General features: G+C 33.9%; 1 protein-coding gene and 1 non-coding gene across 16 annotated transcripts in view; one reads left to right on the forward strand and one right to left on the reverse strand.

Moving 5' to 3' along the window:
- Positions 1-19514, forward strand: part of BBS9 (Bardet-Biedl syndrome 9) — a 432261-nt gene that overhangs the window by 113215 nt on the left and 299532 nt on the right. For all 15 annotated transcript variants that reach the window (XR_005369689.1, XM_038557299.1, XM_038557303.1 and 12 more), the window contains 2 exons: positions 8814-8997; positions 9663-9792. Coding sequence is in view for 14 of the 15 variants with exons in the window: in XM_038557299.1 (XP_038413227.1) it covers positions 8814-8997; positions 9663-9792 (314 nt within the window). In the remaining variant the exon portion in view is untranslated. The remainder of the gene's footprint in view (positions 1-8813; positions 8998-9662; positions 9793-19514) is intronic.
- Positions 16826-17016, reverse strand: LOC119867735. Its single transcript, XR_005369841.1, has one exon. It is a non-coding gene; the product is annotated as a U2 spliceosomal RNA (small nuclear RNA).

Genomic DNA, 19514 nt, shown 5'->3' on the forward strand with positions numbered 1-19514 from the left:
AACTTGAAAAATAGTTTGAAGAAAAATTGTAAAGGATAAATTCTCAGTTTAATGAAAATTAGGGGATAGCTGATGGTTGTGAACTCTTTATCCTGAGAGTCTCCATAGACAGGAAGAAAAACAGAAGGAATTGAAAATTTTATTTTTATTTTTTTATTTTTAAAAATTCTTTTACATGAAGACAACATAGGACATTTTTTTAAATTAATTAATTTATTTATTAGAGGCAGAGAGAGAGGCAGAGACACAGGCAGAGGGAGAAGCAGGCTCCATGCAGGGAGCCCAATGTGGGACTCGATCCCGGGTTTCCAGGATCATGCCCTGGGCTGAAGGCCGCACTAAACCTCTAAGCCACCGGGGCTGTACGGAATTGAAAATTTTAATGAAAATAGTAAAGTGAATTTGAGATGGACATCTATGAAAGAAACCACATGAAGAAATAATGTGGAATTTGGAATACCAAGGGAAGTAAGAATATAGAGAAAACCAACGTTTTGTATCAGGATATAGAAATTAAGGTAGGAAGGAAGGCTAACTTGAAGAGAGCCAAAAATGAGATGAAAGCATATTTTCTCAATAATAGTAAGAAGTGAAGGAGAGAACACAACAAATACAAATATGACATACTTTTTCATGGAATTTGGAGGCACCATATTGATAATAATTAAAGCATAGACTTTGGAGTCAGATTTTTTTCTAAAGATTTGTTTATTTATTTTAGAGAAAGAGAGAGACAGAAAGCACGCTTGGGTACGGGTAGGGATAGCGGCAGAGGGAAGAACTCAAACAGACTCCCTGCCAGGTGCAAAGCCTGATAATAGGGCTGGATCTCAGGATGCATGAGATCATGACCTGAGCTGAAACCAAGAGTCAGATGCTTAACTGACTAAGCCACCCAGCTGCTTCTTGAAGTCAGATCTTGGAGAGCTATACTTACTACTGATTTTGAGGAAATGTGTTAACCTTGCTAAATCTCAGTTTTTCTCAGTTGTAAAATGGTGATAATATCTATTTTACAGTGTTGCCATTAGAAATATATATATATATAATATTATTTGTATATATAATAATATAAAATATATAATATTTACATATATTCATGTATTTATAATATTATTTATATAAATATATGTATTTTTTTGAAAAAAAATATATACAAAGCACTTAGCAAAATGTCCGGATGATGATGACATTGATAATGGTAGTCAAATTGTCCTTGACCTCCTCCTCAATAGTGGTTTTCTTCCATTTGTCCCTTATATTCTGTACTCCAGCCACATTGGGCTTCTTATTGTTCCAAATATCCCATAGCTGTTCTTGATTTAAGGCTTTTGTACATATATATATTTTTAAGATTTTATTTATTTATTCACGAGAGACACACAGAGAGAAGCAGAGACATAGACAGAGGGAGAAGTGGGCTTCTTGTAGGGAGCCTAATGCGGGACTTGATTCCCCAGATCTGGGATCATGCCCTGAGCCGAAGGCAGATGCTCAACTGCTGAGCCACCCAGGCGTCCCTGTATATATTTTTTATTTGTCTGGAATACCCTTTACTCATTAATTGTACATGTTTATTGATGCTACTCTGTGCCTTACTCTGAGAATGTATTCTGAAGGCAATTACAGTTGAGAAATTTTCCCATTCTCCTTTAATTAATAAATAGAGTAAGAAATAGCATTAGAACTTCCTTTTATTACACCACAGTCACTTGGCAGGACTATGATGCCATGGAACATTAAGCCTATTGCAGAGAAACAAAATTTATCTAGTGAAATGCTTTTAATAAGGTAGCTGTGGGAAGGCAGTTAAAAGCTGGCTATGTTGCTCCCAGTGACCTCTTAACTATTTGTTGATTTCTAATTTAATTCATTTGTGGTCAGAGAGATACTTTGCATGACTTTGAATTCTTTCAGATTCATTGAGATTTGTTTTATGGCCTAGAATATGGTCTATCATGGTAAATCTTCACTGAGCACTGAAAAAAAATGTCCATTTTTTTGTTTTAGCTGTTCTTGGGTGTTCTATATATGTCCGTTACATTGGATGATAGTGTTGTTCAAATCTTCTATATCCTTATTAGTTTTTTTTTGTTTGTTTTTTTACTGATTTCTGTCATTTATTCAGGGAGGGATATTGAAACCTGACTGTAATTGTGTATTGTCTGTTTCTCCTTGAAATTTTGTCAAATTTTTTCTTCATGTATTTTGAAATTCTTTTAGTAGATATATAAACATTGAGATTGTTATCTCTCATGATGAACATATCCTCTTTTCATTATCAAATTACCCTCTTTATCTTTTTGCTCTGGTAACATTATTCTTTTGATTAGTGTTATTCTGATATATCTGTTTCCATATTTTTACTTTTATCCAATTTATGTCTTTGTAGTGAAAATGCATTTCTTGTAAGCGGCCCATAGTTGGGTCTTGCTTTTTTTGTTTAATATGATACGCTCTGTCTTCTAATTTGTTTTTTAGACCATTTACATTTCATGTGATTATTGATATGGATAGGTTTAAGTTTGTCACTTGGCCATTTGTTTTCTATTTGTCCCATCTGTTCTTTGTTTCATTTTCCTGTTTTTCTGAAAGCTTTCTTTTGTAGTTATTGAGTATTTTGCATGGTTACACTTTATTTTTGTTGACTTATTAGCCATAACTCTTTGTTATTTTAGGAGGTGCTTTAGAGTTTGCAGTATTTAACTTATGATCTACTCTCAGTGATATACTATTTCACATGTAAGACCATACTTCTGTTTCTCAGCCTTTGTGCTATTGTCATATGCTATACTTTTATATACACTCCATATTACATTGTTACTACTTTTTAAAAAATGGTATCCTTTAATGTGATTGAAATTATAAGAAAAATAGCATAGTTTACCCATATATTTACCATTTCTGGTACTCTTCATTAATTTGTGTTGGCCATATTTTCATATGGTGTCATTTTTCTCCCTCCTGAAGGACTTGCTTTCACATTTCTTTCAGTGTGGGTCCACTGGTGATGAATTCTTTCAGTTTTTCTATGTCTCAAAAAGTATTTTTTGCCTTTGAGTTTGAAAATATATTTTTTGGGTATAAGATTTTAGTTTGACAGATTTTCTCCTCTGGTATTTTAAGAGTTTGCTCCACTCTCTTTGTGCTTCCATTCTTTCTCATGAGAAATCTGCCTGCATTCTTATCTTTATTTCTTCATAATATCTTTTTTCTCTGGTTGCTGTTCTGCTTTTCTCTTACCACTGTTTTAAAGCAGACTATGATGTGCCTTTGTTTTATGCTTAAGGTTTGTTGAGCTTCTTGCATCTGTGTATTTATAGTTTTCATGAAAATTAGAAAAAATTTGACTCTTAATTCTTTAGCCTTTTTTAATTCCTTCTTCTTTCTCCTTTTCTCTGGGGACTCCAGTTATACATACATTAGGCAACTTGAAGTTCTCCCACAACTCACAGATTTTATTTTCATTAAGATTTTTTTTCTATTTTGTTTTGGATAATTTCTGTGTTTTCAAGATTACTAATCCTTTTTTCTATTTTGTCTAATCTGGTGTTAATTCTCATGGTTTTCATCTTTAGAAGTGCAATTTAGCTTCTTTTTTTGTTATATCTTCCATATCTCTACTTAACTTTTTGAAGATATAGGATACAATTACAGTAGTTTTTTTAATGTCCTTGTTTTCTAATTCTAACACTTGTATCAGTTTTGAGTCAGTTTCAGTTGATTTATCTATCTTCTTGGTGAATCATATTTTCTTATTTCTTTACACGTTTGGTGATTTTTTTTATTAGATGCCAGATATAGTCATTTTATTTCTGGGTGGCAGATATTTTTGTATTCCTATAACTGTTTTTGAGCTTAGACCTGGATACTTGAACAGTTTTTTTTTTTTTTTTTTTTTTAATACTTGAACAGTTTGATCCTTTTGGGTTGTTACCTGGGACCTGAGTGGCACTCATCCTGAGGCTGCTTATTCCCCACTCCTGGGACAAGACCCTTCTGAGTGCTTTCTCAGTTCCCTTTGAATTATGAGGTGTTCCAATCTTGCTGGCAGGCACAGGCAGTATTCCAGGTGATATGAATGCTGGGCACTGTTAACTCTAATCCTTTTGGGTGGTTCTTTTGCTGGCTTTGGCTAGTTTCCTTACATGAATGTGCTGATAAGTACTCAGATGAATATTTGAGGGGATTCCTTACAGATGTCAAAGTTCTGTCCCTGTGTCACTCCTTCCCTTTTGGCATGCTGTCTTGCTTTGTTTTCTCTGAACTCCCAGCGTTCATTTCCTCAATTCAGGGAGTTGCTGGGCCTTTGCTTGGGTTCCTCCTTCCTGTGCCATGGCCTGAAAACTCTCTCACGGATGGAGCAGTCATACCACTTCACCTTATTTGTTTTGTTTTCAAGGGATTGCTATCCTTTGTTTTCTGATACTCAGTGCCTTGTAAACTGTTGTTTCATATATTTTGTCCCTATTATATTGTTTCAGGTGGGATGGTAAAGTCTTTTTCCTATTACTCTATCTTGGCTGGAAGTGGGAGAATTTTAAAAGTATTATTCTTAATAAGCTTCTGTGTTTTTTGAGACTTGTTAATTTAGAATGTGGTATATTTCCCTAAGGGGAGGTCACAGAGAGTGGCACTCAGTACCTAGTGAATTAAAAATATTTACTGGCTGGATCTCAGCCTGCAGCCTCAGAAACTTGATTTGCCTATCCATTCTGAATGAAACCTCATCTCTCAGAATTAGGACATAATCAGCCCAAGTTATAGACAATGATATGTTTTCTTTTTTTTTCTTTTTCTTTTTAAGGAGAGAGAGAGAGAGAGAGAGAGAGAGAGAGAGAGAGAGAGAAGGGGGGTGAGGGGCAGAAGGAGAGGGAGAGAGAGGATCTTAAGTAGACTCCACTCCCAGAATGGACCCTAATGGGGGGCTCGATCTCATGATCCTGAGATCATGATTTGGGCTAAAATCAAGAGTCGGAAACTTAACCAAATGAGCCACCCAGGTGCCCTAACAGTGATATTTAATGCTAGAATGCTAGCCTATTAAAATGTAACGAGAAATGTGACCCACAGGACTGACATTTATGTTTTGTGTACAGTGGAATCTTTTCATATAGTTAAGCTACACTTGAACTTAATGATAATTGAGTAATTTCTTGGTGTTGAATCCTGATTCAGATTAAGATAATCTGATACATTCACCTATAATCACTGTTCTGGCTCCCTCCCTCAGGTTGTTTTTATATATACCAGTAATATTTGTCCTTTTGTCCAGCCCCATTTGAATTTCATACCTTCTTAAGATATTTTAATGCCTGAAGTAGGTAGATAAATATCTAAGTCATATCTTGGTGGGCAGAAATTTGTCTGTATCTTTAATGTGAGTTTTCATATCTCTTCTTTGTTCCATTATTTGTTGATTATAGCCTAATTTTGAGGGCAGTGTTATTTCCTCTTTGTCCAGATGCTTTTATGTAGCTATCTTACTGTGGTTGCCATGTACAGTATATGTCAGTATATGTCAACTTATGTCTTTACTCTTATGTTTTTTTAAAATTTAAAAATATTAATTGGGGGCTGAATTCTGAAAAGCATGTTCATTACATTCAGTTCTTCATTATTTTAAGAAGCATTTTTTAAACACTCCCCATATTCCAGAGATATGGAGTTACCCTGGAGTAGCTCTTGACGTGTAGAGGATATTGTCTATGTTACTGGGACATCTTGATGACTGCTCTGTACATACATATTGATATATTTTAAAATTTTCTTTATATTAAAACATTATAGTTACAATATTGGTTAGGTTTTACTGATTATTACATTTTATTTGCAAAGTAAACACAATATGGAAATTTTTCTTTTTTTTTTTTTAAGATTTTATTTATTTATTCATGAGAGACACAAAGAGAGGCAAAGACACAGGCAGAGGGAGAAGCAGACTCCATGCAGGGAGCCCGATGTGGGACTTGATCCCGGGACTCCAGGATCATGCCCTGGGCCAAAGGCAGGCGCTAAACCACTGAGCCACCCAGGGATCCCTGGAAATTTTTCTTATGGAGATTTTTCAGTGAAGCAGATAACTTTTTTACGTGTATTTTTTTTTTTTTTTAAACAAGCCATGGTCCCTCCTTTTCTTTCATAGGATCTTTGTATAGGCAGCTCACTTTGCATAGGTATTCTCTCATCAAATTCTCTACCTGTCTTTTTTTTTCCCCTGCAAGTTTATTGAAATATAATTAACAAATAAAAGTTGTAAAAATTTATGGTAAACTACATCTTTTGATATATATGTATATATACATTGTGAAATGATTACCATAATTAAGCTGATAAACACATCTGTCACCTCACATAGTTATCTTTTTTATGGTAAGAGCATTTAAGATCTATCTTAACAAATTTCAAGTATATGTATGATACAGTACAATATTATAACTGTGGTCACCAGACTGAACATTAAGTCTCCAGAATTTATTCATTCTGTGTTACTGAAATTTTGTACCCTTTGGCCAGCATCTTCTCATTTCCCTCTTCCTCCAGACTTTGGCAACCACCATTCCACTCTGCTTATATAAGTTTACCTTTTTTAGATTCCATGTATAAGTGAGATCATACAGTACTTGTTTTTCTGTGCCTGGCTTATTTAACTTAGTGTAATGCCCTCCAAGTTCACCTGTGTTGTCACAAATGGCAGGATTTCCATCTTTTTAAAGGCTGAGTAACATTCCATTGTTTTATACACATTATATAGTATATACATTATATATCATATGTTACACAGTTTCTTTATTAATTTATCCATCAGTGGACATTTTGGTTGATTCCATATCTTGGCTGTTGCAAATAATGCTGCAGTGAAAATAGGAATGTAGATGTCTCTTTGATACCTTGTTTTCATTTCCTTTGAATATATGCCCAGAGTAGGATTGCTGGGTCATATGGTCATTCTATTTTTAATTTTTTGAGAAACTCTCCTACTATTTTCTATAGTGTCTGTATCAATTTGCATTCCCACCAACAGTGCACAAGACTTCCCTTTCTCTACATCCTTGCCAACATTTGTTATCTCTTCTTTTTTTTTTTTAACGATTTTATTTATTTATTCATGAGAGAGAGAGAGAGAGAGAGAGATTGAGAAGGCAGCGACATAGGCAGAGGGTGAAGTAGGCTTCTCGTAGGGAGCCCGATGTGGGACACCATCCCTAGACCCCAGGATCACGCCCTGAGCTGAAGGCAGACACTCACCTGCTGAGCCACCCAGGCATCCCAACACTTGTTATCTCTTGTCTTTTTAATAATAGCCATTGTAACAAGTGTTAAGTGATATCTTATTGTGGTTTTGATTCGCATTCTCTAATTATTTAGTGATGTTGAGCATTTTTTTCATATACTTTTGGCCATTTGTTTATCTTCTTTTGAGAAATATTGTTCAAGTCTTTTGCTTATATTTAAATATTTGTTTTCTTGCTATTGAGTTGTCTAGTTCCTTATGTATTTTTGAGTATTAACCCCTTATTGGATAGATGGTTTGCAAATAATTTCTCCCATTCCATAGGTTTTCTCTTTACTCTGTTAATTGTTTCCTTTGCTGTCCAGGAGTTTTTTTGGTTGATGCAGTCCCTTTTGTCTATTTTTACTTTTGTTGCCTGTGGTATTGAGGTCATATCCAAAAAATCATTGCCCAAACCAATGACAAAAAGCTTTTCCTTATGTTTTTTCCTAATAGTTTTACATATTCACGTCTTATGCTTAAGTCTTTAATCCATTTTGAGTTGATTTTTTCATATGGTGTGAGACAGGGGTCCAGTTTCATTCCTCTGCATGTGGATGTCAAGTTTTCCCATCACTGTTTATTAAAGAGACTGTCTATTGTATGTTATTGATACCTTTGTTGAAGATCAGTTGACTATAAATGGATTTATTTCTGGGCTCTTTTCTGTTTTATTAGTCTAGATGTTTGCTTGTTTGTTTGTTTAATGCCAGCACTATACTGTTTTTGCCAAATATAGCTTTGTAGTGTATTTTAAAAATCATGTAATTCGGGGCACCTGGGTGGCTCAGTCAGTTAAACATCTGCCTTTGGCTCATGTCATGATCTCAGGGTCCTGGGATCGAGCCCGTGTTGGGCTCCCTGCTTACAGGGAGCTTGCTTCTCCCTCTCATCCTTGTTCGTGCTCTCTCTTGTGATATCTCTTTGTCTCTCAAATAAGTAAATAAAATCCTTTAAAAAAATCATGTAGCTTTATGCCTCCAGCTTTGTACTTTTTGCTCAAGATTGCTTTGACTATTTGGAGTCTGTTGTGGTTCTATGTGAATTTTAGGATTTTTAAAATATTCTTTGAGAAATCCCATTGGAATTCTGATAGGGATTTGAATCTGTAGATTGCTTTGGGTAGTATGGTCATTTTAATTATAGTAATTCTTCTAATTAATGTACATGGCATAGATTTCCATTTCTTAGTGTTTTTCAATTTTTTTTATTGATGTTTTATAGTTTTTATTGGACAAGTCTTATATCTCCTTGGCTAAATTTATATGGTTATTCTTTTTTCCTGACTCATTCCCCAAATTTATGAGTATTTTTGAACCACTGAAGAGTTTATATCATCTGGTAAAAGATGGGACAAAACACTACTAGAGTGTAGAAAATAACAGAAATATGGTCATCACACACACAAAAAAAGAGAATGAATACTAGCCAGTCTTTATGTCTGTTTTGTTGTAAAGCAATTTCTTAATTGTATTGATATGAAAGTGACTGAAATACTTTGTTTTTAGCAACTAAATTGATTGTAGGTTTTCCTTTGTAGGTGGACTGGACTCTAAATATTGGAGAGCAAGCCCTTGATATATGTATTGTCTCTTTCAATCAGTTAGCATCTTCTGTTTTTGTTCTTGGTGAAAGAAACTTTTTTTGCCTTAAGGATAATGGACAGATTCGATTCATGAAGAAACTTGATTGTAGCCCAAGTTGTTTTCTCCCTTATTGCTCAGGTGTGTAGAAGGATTTTTCTTTTATCTTTTCCATATGTCAAGGCTATGTTATATACATTAGGAAAAGCCAAATTCACACACATATATTTTAAACATCTAGGAAAATAGTTTTATACGGAGCATGTAATGGAAATTTTAACTTTTAAGGTTTGAATAGAAGTTTGATATAAAGCACACATTTGGATTTGTCAGTCATTTTACTTTGCACAGAAGAATGTCTTGGAGAATTGGCCTCAGATATACATACATTTATGCTTTCTAAAATGTGGCAATTCAAGATGTTTGCAAAAGAAACATCAGATTCTTTTATAAATAGAATGGAGCATAGTAATGTCTAATAGAATGACTTATCTATCTCAAGTGCCCAGTAAAAATCATTAGCTAATTGTGTTAAATATTAATGAAGTTAATGATTTCTAGATAAAATGCAAAAATGTTGGCTACTATCTACTTATTTCCCAAGTCTGTAAAATTATTTAAAAAAATTTTTGTATTGGTACATGAATTTGAAAAATACTATTTTATTACTTAAATATTTTATTACTTTATGCTTTTATATCAAGACATTAGAATTAATTTGTATCATAAATCCCCTAAAAATGATATAATGTAATGTTGCAAATAACTGTTTTATTCTTATTCTTTTTTCTATATTCAAAATACAGTTTCTGAAGGAACAATGAATACTTTGATTGGAAACCATAATAACATGTTGCATATTTATCAGGATGTGACACTGAAGTGGGCCACTCAGCTTCCCCACATTCCGGTAGCAGTAAGAGTGGGCTGTTTACAGTAAGTGATTTAACTTTTTTTAGGATCTTAGTCTAGGAATTCTGTAGAAGTTTTATGAAACATTTGCAAGTGATTTTACTAGGAATGACAAGTGACATTGTAGTATGAATGTCAACAATGGAAGTAACTTAAAATATAACTTTTATTGGAAAAGGACATTAAAAAAACCTTACTTAGGCTTCATCAATCATTTTTATCTTATTTTAATTCTTAGATCGTTAACATACAGTGTTATATTAGTTTTAGGTTTATAGTGTACTTTTAAAAAATATTTTATTTATTTATTCATGATAGAGAGAGAGAGGCAGAGAGACAGGCAGAGGGAGAAGCAGGCTCCACGCAGGGAGCCCGACGCGGGACTTGATCCTTGGACTCTGGGATCATGCCCTGGACCAAAGGCAGGCACTAAACCTCTGAGCCACCCAGGGATCCCCAGGTGTATAGTGTATTGATTCAATAATTCCATACATCACCCAGTGCTCATCATGACAAGTGCACTCCTAATCCCCTTAGTCATTTTCATTTACTATCTCTAGTAAGATATCCTTTGTCAATGAAAGATTTAAAAATAAAACCAAAAGATTTAAAGAAAATGGCTTACCTGATAGATTATTTTCTTTAAAATAGGAAAGGATTTCTTCAAGCATTTGATGGGTCCCGTTTAGAGATCACTCATTGTTAGACTGAGAATATTACACATCAAAACTTGTTAAACTTTATATCATGTAGTGCAGAATTGCTAATGATTATGTATTTAAAACAGTTTAGATTTTACATAAAGATAATTTGGATTTAAATTGAAGATAAAATCCATACCTTAAATTTATAAAATTTATCAAAAATAAGAGAAATGAGTCATACCTAGTATTTTTTCTAGGTCGTCAGTATAGAAGGCAAGATCCTGCAAACCTTTAGCATCTCAGATTATGTTTAGGAATTGAAAATCCCAGTTAAAATATAAAAACACAACTTTCTTTCTTTCTTTTTTTTTAAAGAGAATTTATTTTTAAGTAATTGCAGCACACAACATGGGGCTTGAACTCACAATCCTCAGACCAGGAGTCACATGCTCCATTGGCTGAGCTAGCCAGATGCCTCTAGAAACACGACTTCCTATAAAGCTTTATAGATTCCCTAGATCTAGTCAGTTCTGCTTATTTAGATCATTTTATTGAAATTTAAAAACGATATGTAGAATTCTTCAATGGCACTTGTAGTATCTGACTAATTTCCCCAAATTAAGAGATTGGATATGTAATATTGTTGAAGCTCAATGAAAGGTATTCATATTTGCATTAATGATTAATCTAAAGCTTGAATATTAGAAAAATGGAAACCCTGTTTTGAAAACATTGAATATTTTAAAAAGAAGTTGCTTTTTAATGTTTTATGAGAAAATACGATCATATAATTGCTAAGCACTTAACAAATTATAGTTATTTTGTATCCGATGAAAAATTTAAAATTGAGATTGGCTTTTACCACCACATCTACCAGATTGTCTTTTTAAGTTCAACCAAACACCTAGACACCAGACATTTTAAACCAGATTTACTTAGAAGTATTTAGAACAGGAAAAACATCTTGCCAGCAGGGCAGTGTCAAGTATTTCTCTTCTGGGAAAGGAATTCTTGAAGTAGTCCATATATCTATCTAAGAGCTGTTCTCTTTGGCCTCCCAAGTGACAGCTCAGGTGCAAGAAGACAGATCCACACTGGTGGGTGTTTGGCCCATTTTGGCTTGATGTCCCCATGCCCCTCAGGTTTAAGTACTAAAAGGTCATTGTGGTTTTTGTATGTATGTGGGGCAGAGGAGAGTCATGGATAGAAAGACCTTTTTGAGACAATTTAGTCAAAATACTTATTTTGCACATATATTATTTACATGGGACATATGTATTTCAAGAGTCACTGTACTCAGAGAAGCTTAAAGATACAGTTTCTGAGCAGATATTTATGGTTAATTAATTAATTAATTAATTTTTCTTTTTATTTTATTATTTTTTTATTATTTTTTTATGGTTAATTTATGATTTCAGTCCAGATGCATCTTATAAAGTAAGGATCCAGAAATAAGTGAAATTATTAGGGGTAAGAAAACAAATTTCCATGTAGTATGCATCAAGATGCTTGTATTCAGAAGTAGTCTCTCACCTCTAAACGTAGGTATTTGTGAATGAAACTTCCTATTTCTTCTCATAGCTTCTTTAAGGTCATAATTATAAACAATTAGATGTGAATATTGCTATTAATGATTTCCACAGTTAATATATAGCAATAACTTAATTACTCATGGAATATTTTTCTTTTTTATGTATATTAGCATATAAAAGTATAAAGTTAGACTGAAATAATTTCATTGTAATTTTTATTAGAATTTTAAAAGTGATTATTACTGGGGGCACTTGGGTAAGTCAGTGGTTGAATGTCTGCCTTTGGCTCCGGTCATGATCCTAGGGTCCTGGGATTGAGTCCCGCAAAGGGAACCTGCTTCTCCCTCTGCCAGTGTCTCTGCCTCTCTTTCTGGTCTCTCATGAACTAAAAAAAAAAAAAGATTATTACTGATTTAGGTATAGTGTATTTATATTTAGAAGTTATAATTTGAAATTAGAAGCAGTGAAATAATTTTGCTTCCGCTTTTTATTACCTTTAGAGTTAAGTTATTTTGGTGGAAGCTTCCTTGGCTGAATGTGTTTATTTGTAGAGGAAATCACTGCTATTTTAATATGTTTCTTTTCAATGAATAAAAAATACTGCATTTGGATCAAGTTGATGCAATTATACTTAAAAACAGCAGTTTGCTCAGAAACTAAGATGCTTTATTTCCTCCCACTCCCATTTACTTGGCAGTCCAAGTCCTCTACCTTGTTTATTATAAACCAATTTTAAATCTGTGTTTCCTTCTTTCTGTTCAGGGTAAACAGCATTCTTGATTAGAGAGAGTACTTTTAATTATTTTAAGTTTTGTGGGTTGGACTATGGGAATGTGAAATAAGTATATAGTTCATAATTTAAGAATAGGAAGAGCATGAATGTGATAATATTCTTTAAATTCTCAGCTATTACTGTTTTCTTCTCATTACACAAAGTAGCTGTGGAAGCCTGGCCAGTATCTTACCTCTGCTGTGGTTAGTTTTTCAAATGGCCAATAAAAATCATCATTTATCGGTAATGTTATTCTCTCTAGAGATATGAAATATACCTCAAAGTGGGAGTCTATTTGAATGGATGTTCAAAGGGATGAGGACCTTTCAAAACTTTAGCTGGCAACCACAGCCGTTGTGCTTTAAAATCTTATTGCAGCTTGTTTTTTTTAGGATAAACAATTTGGTCTGGTACTTCAGTGTTTTTCTTCCTAGGCTGTATCTACTTTACCTTTAGTAACTTATTGTAATTGTCAATATTTAACCATTTCATTCTTTAACTTCATCAATGTAGTGTTCTTGACCAGAATGGTTTCCCTATTTATCTCTGGATTTTCCAATTTCTTTTATCTGAGTCCTAACTCAAGTCACATAAATAAGCCTTCCCTCTCTGCTCTGGTCTCCTTTTTCTCTGAATTTCTGTATTTATATTATGTTGGTGATTGCTGTTGAATTTTTCTGACTCCTCAACTCAAACATACTGTCCTTTAATGTTAGAGATCCTTTCTACTTTTGCATATCACACTGAATAATCAGCCAGAAAGCTGATTATATGGTATATGCTTGGTAGATATATAAAAATCATTGTGATTTGTGCATGTCAGGGGGAGGAATGGCTCTAAAATCTTAGAGCTTTCAGTTGAAATACCTTTTTAAAAATATGGAACAATTGAAAGTCATCGATGGAAGGTTATTATTGAAGACAAATTTATTAGGAGAGTTTTCATATTTCAGAGTGATCTTGTTTTTTTTTTTTTTTTTTAAGTTCAACTTGTGCTTTCTGTCATTTCTCTTTTTGTGTGCTTTGTAGAAAGGGAACGTGAGCCTAAATGTACACTTTTTGCTATGTTGTATTTTTAAGGATTTCCTTTGTGGCTTAATAGTACGCATAAAATTTGTAGATATTCCAAGAATTAAGGTCAAACCTAAATTATGATTTTAGAACTTCTGCATTCTTTTTGATATTTTCCCCTATTAATCTGTTGTAGCTCAGGAGTGGACTGTTAGTCTTTTATTACTATATTTTTTCTGTCATTTTTTTTTGTTGAATAACTAAGCATTTTGGTTAATATAGTTTGGTTCTATATAGTCACTGTATGTTTATGATATTTTATTCTTTTGGTAAGTTTAAAAAATTCAATATCAATATAAATCAATATAAAATGACCTTTTTATGTTCTCATTTAATATTTCTTTGCTTTTTGTCTTATTTGCTTTGAATACAGTTTGCTATTAATGGTATGCTGTTGTCTCTGTGTTCTTTAATCTGCAATGTCATTTTGGGTGTATCTCTTGTAAACAATTTGAATTTTTCAGCCCATTTTGAAGATCATTTCCCTTTACTCGACTTTTTACAATTGTTACAATCCATATATTTGGTCATTTTTCATCCGCTATGATATTCTGTACTTTTTTTTTTAAGATTTTATTCATTTATTCATGAGAGACACAGAGAGAGAGAGAGAGAGAGAGAGAAAGAGAGAGAGAGGCAGAGACACGGGCAGAGGGAAAAGCAGGATCCCTGCAGGGAGCCCGATGTGGGACTTGATCCTGGGTCTTCAGGATCATGCCCTGGGCTGAAGGCGGTGCTGAGCCACTGAGCCAACTGGGCTGCCTGATATTCTGTACTTTTAATAGTATTTCCTTTGCTTTCCCTCTCTATGTGAGTTGGGGATTTTCTGTACTTAGATCTCCCATGTATTGGATGGTACGTACACATAGATATCTCTTTTCTTTATTTCTTTTAGTGTTTACTTTTCACTTTTGCCATAATCGTTTGATTTTTATCAAATGAATCTTTCTCCCCATTGTAGGCAAAGGGTTTAATATACTGTTTCTTTCTCCTTTTCTGTTTTCCCTCTCCCTGTACCACCTCTACATACAGACATGGGTATACACTCAACTTGTTCTCAGACATATCACTGCACACACCCACACATCCTTTGTTACTGTTTGTTCTTTGCTACAGTAACAAGGTTTTAGTTACAAATTATTATTATTTTTTTAATTTATTTTTTATTGGTGTTCAATTTACTAACATACAGAATAACCCCCAGTGCCCATCACCCATTCACTCCCACCCCCCGCCCTCCTCCCCTTCTACCACCCCTAGTTTGTTTCCCAGAGTTAGCAGTCTTTACGTTCTGTCTCCCTTTCTGATATTTCCCACACATTTCTTCTCCCTTCCCTTATATTCCCTTTCACTATTATTTATATTCCCCAAATGAATGAGAACATATAATGTTTAGTTACAAATTATTATTGTTAAACTATTCTAATACTTTTTTTAGAGAATGTTTTAAAATTTGTATTCACTTTTTATCCAGACCTGTGCTAATTTTTGTTATTTTTCGATATCTGTTAAATGTTGTGAATCTTTTTATTTTATTTTTTTTGTGAATCTTTTTATATCACAAATTATAATTTTTAGCTTAACTGATTTGCCTCATCTCTTAATAGGCTAATTTAATGTATGGGTTGTTAATATTTTATCGTAAAAATGTATGGTCACATATTCCCCTCAAACTTTATTGATGTTGTTCCTATATTTTTTTAAAAATAACTTTTGTGGAAAAAAATAATCTTGTACTTTCTGTAAAAGTTTAGAACTGCACTATTTAAATCTCAAGCAAGCCGTATTTAAAAGTGCAAGTAAGAAAGCAAAAAACAAAACTAACTTTGCCACTGAAGTTATCTCAGTCTTAACATTCTAGATTTAACATTTGTTAGTGCCTATTAAACATGAGGCTGATATTTTTGTCTACAAAGATGCAGATTTAGGCATAGAATAACATTTCCAAAGCAGAATAATACGTTCTTAAAATTTTTTAAATATTTATTTATTTTTTATGTAAGCTCTATGCCCAATGTAGGGCTTGAACTCACAACCCTGAGATCAAGAGTTCTGTGCTATACTGACTAAGCCAGCCAGGTTCCCCAGAATAATGTATTTAAATATAAATTTATTTTATATTCTAACAGACAAAAGGAATAGATGAAATGGAAGGAATAAATGAATTTTATGTAAATGTTTGTTCACAGCAGTTTATTTTAGTTTCTAAAAGACCCTAATAAACAAGAATAGAAAAAGGGTAAAAGGTTATTATTTTCAATACTTTTTGTTTTAAGCAATAAGTTTATGTTGGTCATTTGTTACAACAATATTTTCAGTTTTTTAAAGCTACATAATGTTTGGCAGTGTCCGTTGAGTCCCTGTTATTGAAGATAAGGAAAGTGGCCTGCTTACGCTTTCTTCTTCCTCTTGTCAAATTCTGTTATTGTTGGTATTGCATTATTCATTTTGTCAACATTTAAAATATTTACATGCATTTTGGTAATCACAATTTTCACAATCCTTTCATCCTATCCATATCTAAATGGACTCAAAGCTTACTGCCAATTTGTTTTTATTTTTCCTAAATTACCTTGATTCACTTCTTGGTTAGTTGAATTTAATCATCCTTTTTCCTTTCTTGAGGAAAGCCTCTAAGTCTTCTTGCATTTTCTTTTCTTTTTTTTTTTTTTTTTTTAAGATTTTATTACACAGAGAGAAAGAGAGAGAGGCAGAGACACAGGCAGAGGGAGAAGCAGGCTCCATGCAGGGAGCCTGACATGGGACTCGATCCTGGGACTCCAAGATCACACCTTGGGCTGAGGGCAGGTGCTAAACCGCTGAGCCACCCAGGGATCCCCTGCATTTTCTTTTTTCTTTTTTTTTTTTTTAGGAAAAAAAAAAAGGTAAAAATAAAACTTAAAAACAGCTTTAGGGAAATGAACGACTTAAACCAGAAAGAGAAAAACAGTAGTACAATGGTCAGTTGCTCCCACAAACCGTGAAATTGCGGCTGAGGTTAGCAGAGGATCTGTCTTTGACAACCGAGTGTTTCCCCGAGGGGGTGCACCGTTCCTGGAGGTACTGCAATACCAGGTCGATGCGTGGAGTGGACGGAGCAAGCTCCTATTCCATCTCCCTGCTCCAAAAATCCATTTAATATATTATCCTCAGATAGAGGACGTACCAGATATTAAACTGATAAGAACAGATACTACACTTGATCTTAGCCAAAAGGCCGAGAAGCGATCCCCTGCATTTTCAAGAGTTGTTTATGCTGTTATACTTGAAGGTTATCTTAGCTTCCCTCAGAAATTTGGCCATTCCATTTGGTGTTGACAGTTGCTGTGGGAAGGTCTGAGGTGGACTTAAATTTATTTGTAAAAGTTCTTATTGGATGAATTACTTTTTGTCTCATAACTAACTTATTTTTTAAATCCTTGAAGGACTGTAAAATTAGCTAGCATTATTGACAATTGATTAATTCTGTATCAGTTTGTTCTGGGAAAACATGAGATTTATAGATTCAAGTTTTTATTCATTTCAGGAAAATATTCTTTTTTTTTTTTTTCAGGAAAATATTCTTCCATTATAGCTTTGACTATTGGTTCTGCTCTACTAGTTTAGTTTTCTTTTCTTTTTTTTTTATTTAAATTGAATTAGCCAGCATACAATACATCATTAGTTTCAGATGTAGAATTCAATAATTCATCAGTTGCATATAGCACCCAATAGTTTTGTTTTCTTAATATCATTTTTTAAAGATTTTATTTATTTATTTGAGAGAGAGAGCATGAGTATGAGTAGGGGAAGGGGCAGAGGAAGAAGCAGACTTCTTGCTGGGCAGGGAGCCCTACTCAGGGCTCAATCCCAGGATCCTGTAATCATGACCTGAACTGAAGTCTGACACCCTTTTAATCTCCTTGTTATAAATATGCTAGCTCTATGTTGTCTTCCAAATCTGGCATCTCCTTATTAATTATTTGTATATATTTTTTCTTTCCATTTTGATTTGTGTGATTTTTTTCCCTTGTCTATCATGCTCTTGAGTTTGTTTTTATTTTATCTTGTTACTGCATTTACTGTGGCTTTTATCCCTATAGTTTTGTTTGAACATTTTTTTAATTAATTTTATTTATCCATTCATGAGAGACACAGAGAGAGAGAGGCACAGACGCAGGCAGAGGGAGAAGCAAGCTCCATGCAGGGAGCCCAATGTGGGACTTGATCTCGGAACTCCAGGATCACACCCTGGGCTGAAGGTGGTGCTAAACTGCTGAGCCCCCCAGGTTGCCCCTTTTGAGCTTTTTTAAAAAAAAAAACAAGAAAGGAAAAAGGATGATTAAATTCAACTAACCAAGAAGTGAATCAAGATAATTTAGGAAAAATAAAAACAAATTGGCAGTAAGCTTTGAGTCCGTTTAGATATGGATAGGATGAAAGGAGTGTGAAAATTGTGATTACCAAAATGCATGTAAATATTTTAAATGTTGACAAAATGAATAATACAATACCAACTATAACAGAATTTGACAAGAGGAAGAAGAAAGCGTAAGCAGGACACTTTCCTTATCTTATTAAAGAGAAGTGTGCTCACAAGTGGGGGGAGGGGCAGAGAGAGAGGGAGATGCAGGCTCTCCGCTGAGCAGGGAGCCCGAGGTGGGACTGGATTCCAGGACCCTTGGATCATGACCTGAACTGAAGGCAGATGCTTGACTAACTGAGCCATCCAGGCACCCCTTGTTTGAGTTTTTTAAATAAAAAAAATTATGTTGACAACTCATTGATACAATGGTTACTATTTGTTTGATTTCTCCTTTTGTTTCCTTGGGAAGTTTTTGCTGTGGATATTTTCTGCCTTTTGCTTATGTGTCTTTCATCTCTTTCTTTCCCCTCTTTTACTTTATTTGAAATTTATACACATAGGTCCTCTGTTATTGCAGTTATTACTACAGTTATTACTACTGCAGTTATTACTACTTTAAAAATGGTGATAGAAATTTGTTGAAGAATCATGTGGGAAATAATGGGGGAGACTAATGAGCTCAGACCAACTGAGACTTCACCTTCTCACTGTGTTTTTTTTTTTTTTTTTCCTTTGCTCTGGGGACCCAATTCCTTCAGTTTTCAGGGTTTAAGAGATTGGTCAGTCTAACAGGAATTCCCCTGCACACCCAGTCACAGGCTCTTGGTGCTAAAAAGTAGTGGCTGCTGCTTGTTTTCTTATCTTCATTGCTTCCAAAGTGAACCAATTGATAAATGCATCTTTTATTTCCACTGTGGTTTTCTGATGTTGCATGTCCTGCATCCCACTTATGCCGTTAGGTCATTTTGTGTTAGCCTGGGAGTTGATCTCTATTCTGCTGGAGGTCTGAGGAGCATGTGTCAGTTCTTGGCACCCTATTTAATTGTGGCCCACAATTTAAAATGTTTGGCAGTACAGATATGTCTCAAAGTTTGTTAATTGTGATTGTAGTTATTTACTTGTTCAACTTGCCCTTTTTTGGGTTGTGGTGGTAGTTATTATTGTCATACTTTCTGCTGCTTTTGGTGAGTTTTGAGTTTTGTTGTGCCATTTTTGATTAGAAGTCATTTCTTTATCAGTTAATGTTTATTGTTGCTGGGGAGAATTACGGACAACTTGATTTTTGTTCTTTTATAAGTAACTAGTTCTTTATGTCTGATTGCTTATAGAATGTTTTTCATTTTCTCTGTAAATATCATATTTGCCACCATATATTTGTCTAA

The sequence above is a fragment of the Canis lupus genome, chromosome 14 (genome assembly GCF_011100685.1).
Source record: "Canis lupus familiaris isolate Mischka breed German Shepherd chromosome 14, alternate assembly UU_Cfam_GSD_1.0, whole genome shotgun sequence".
In the NCBI taxonomy this organism is placed as follows: Eukaryota; Metazoa; Chordata; class Mammalia; order Carnivora; family Canidae; genus Canis; species Canis lupus.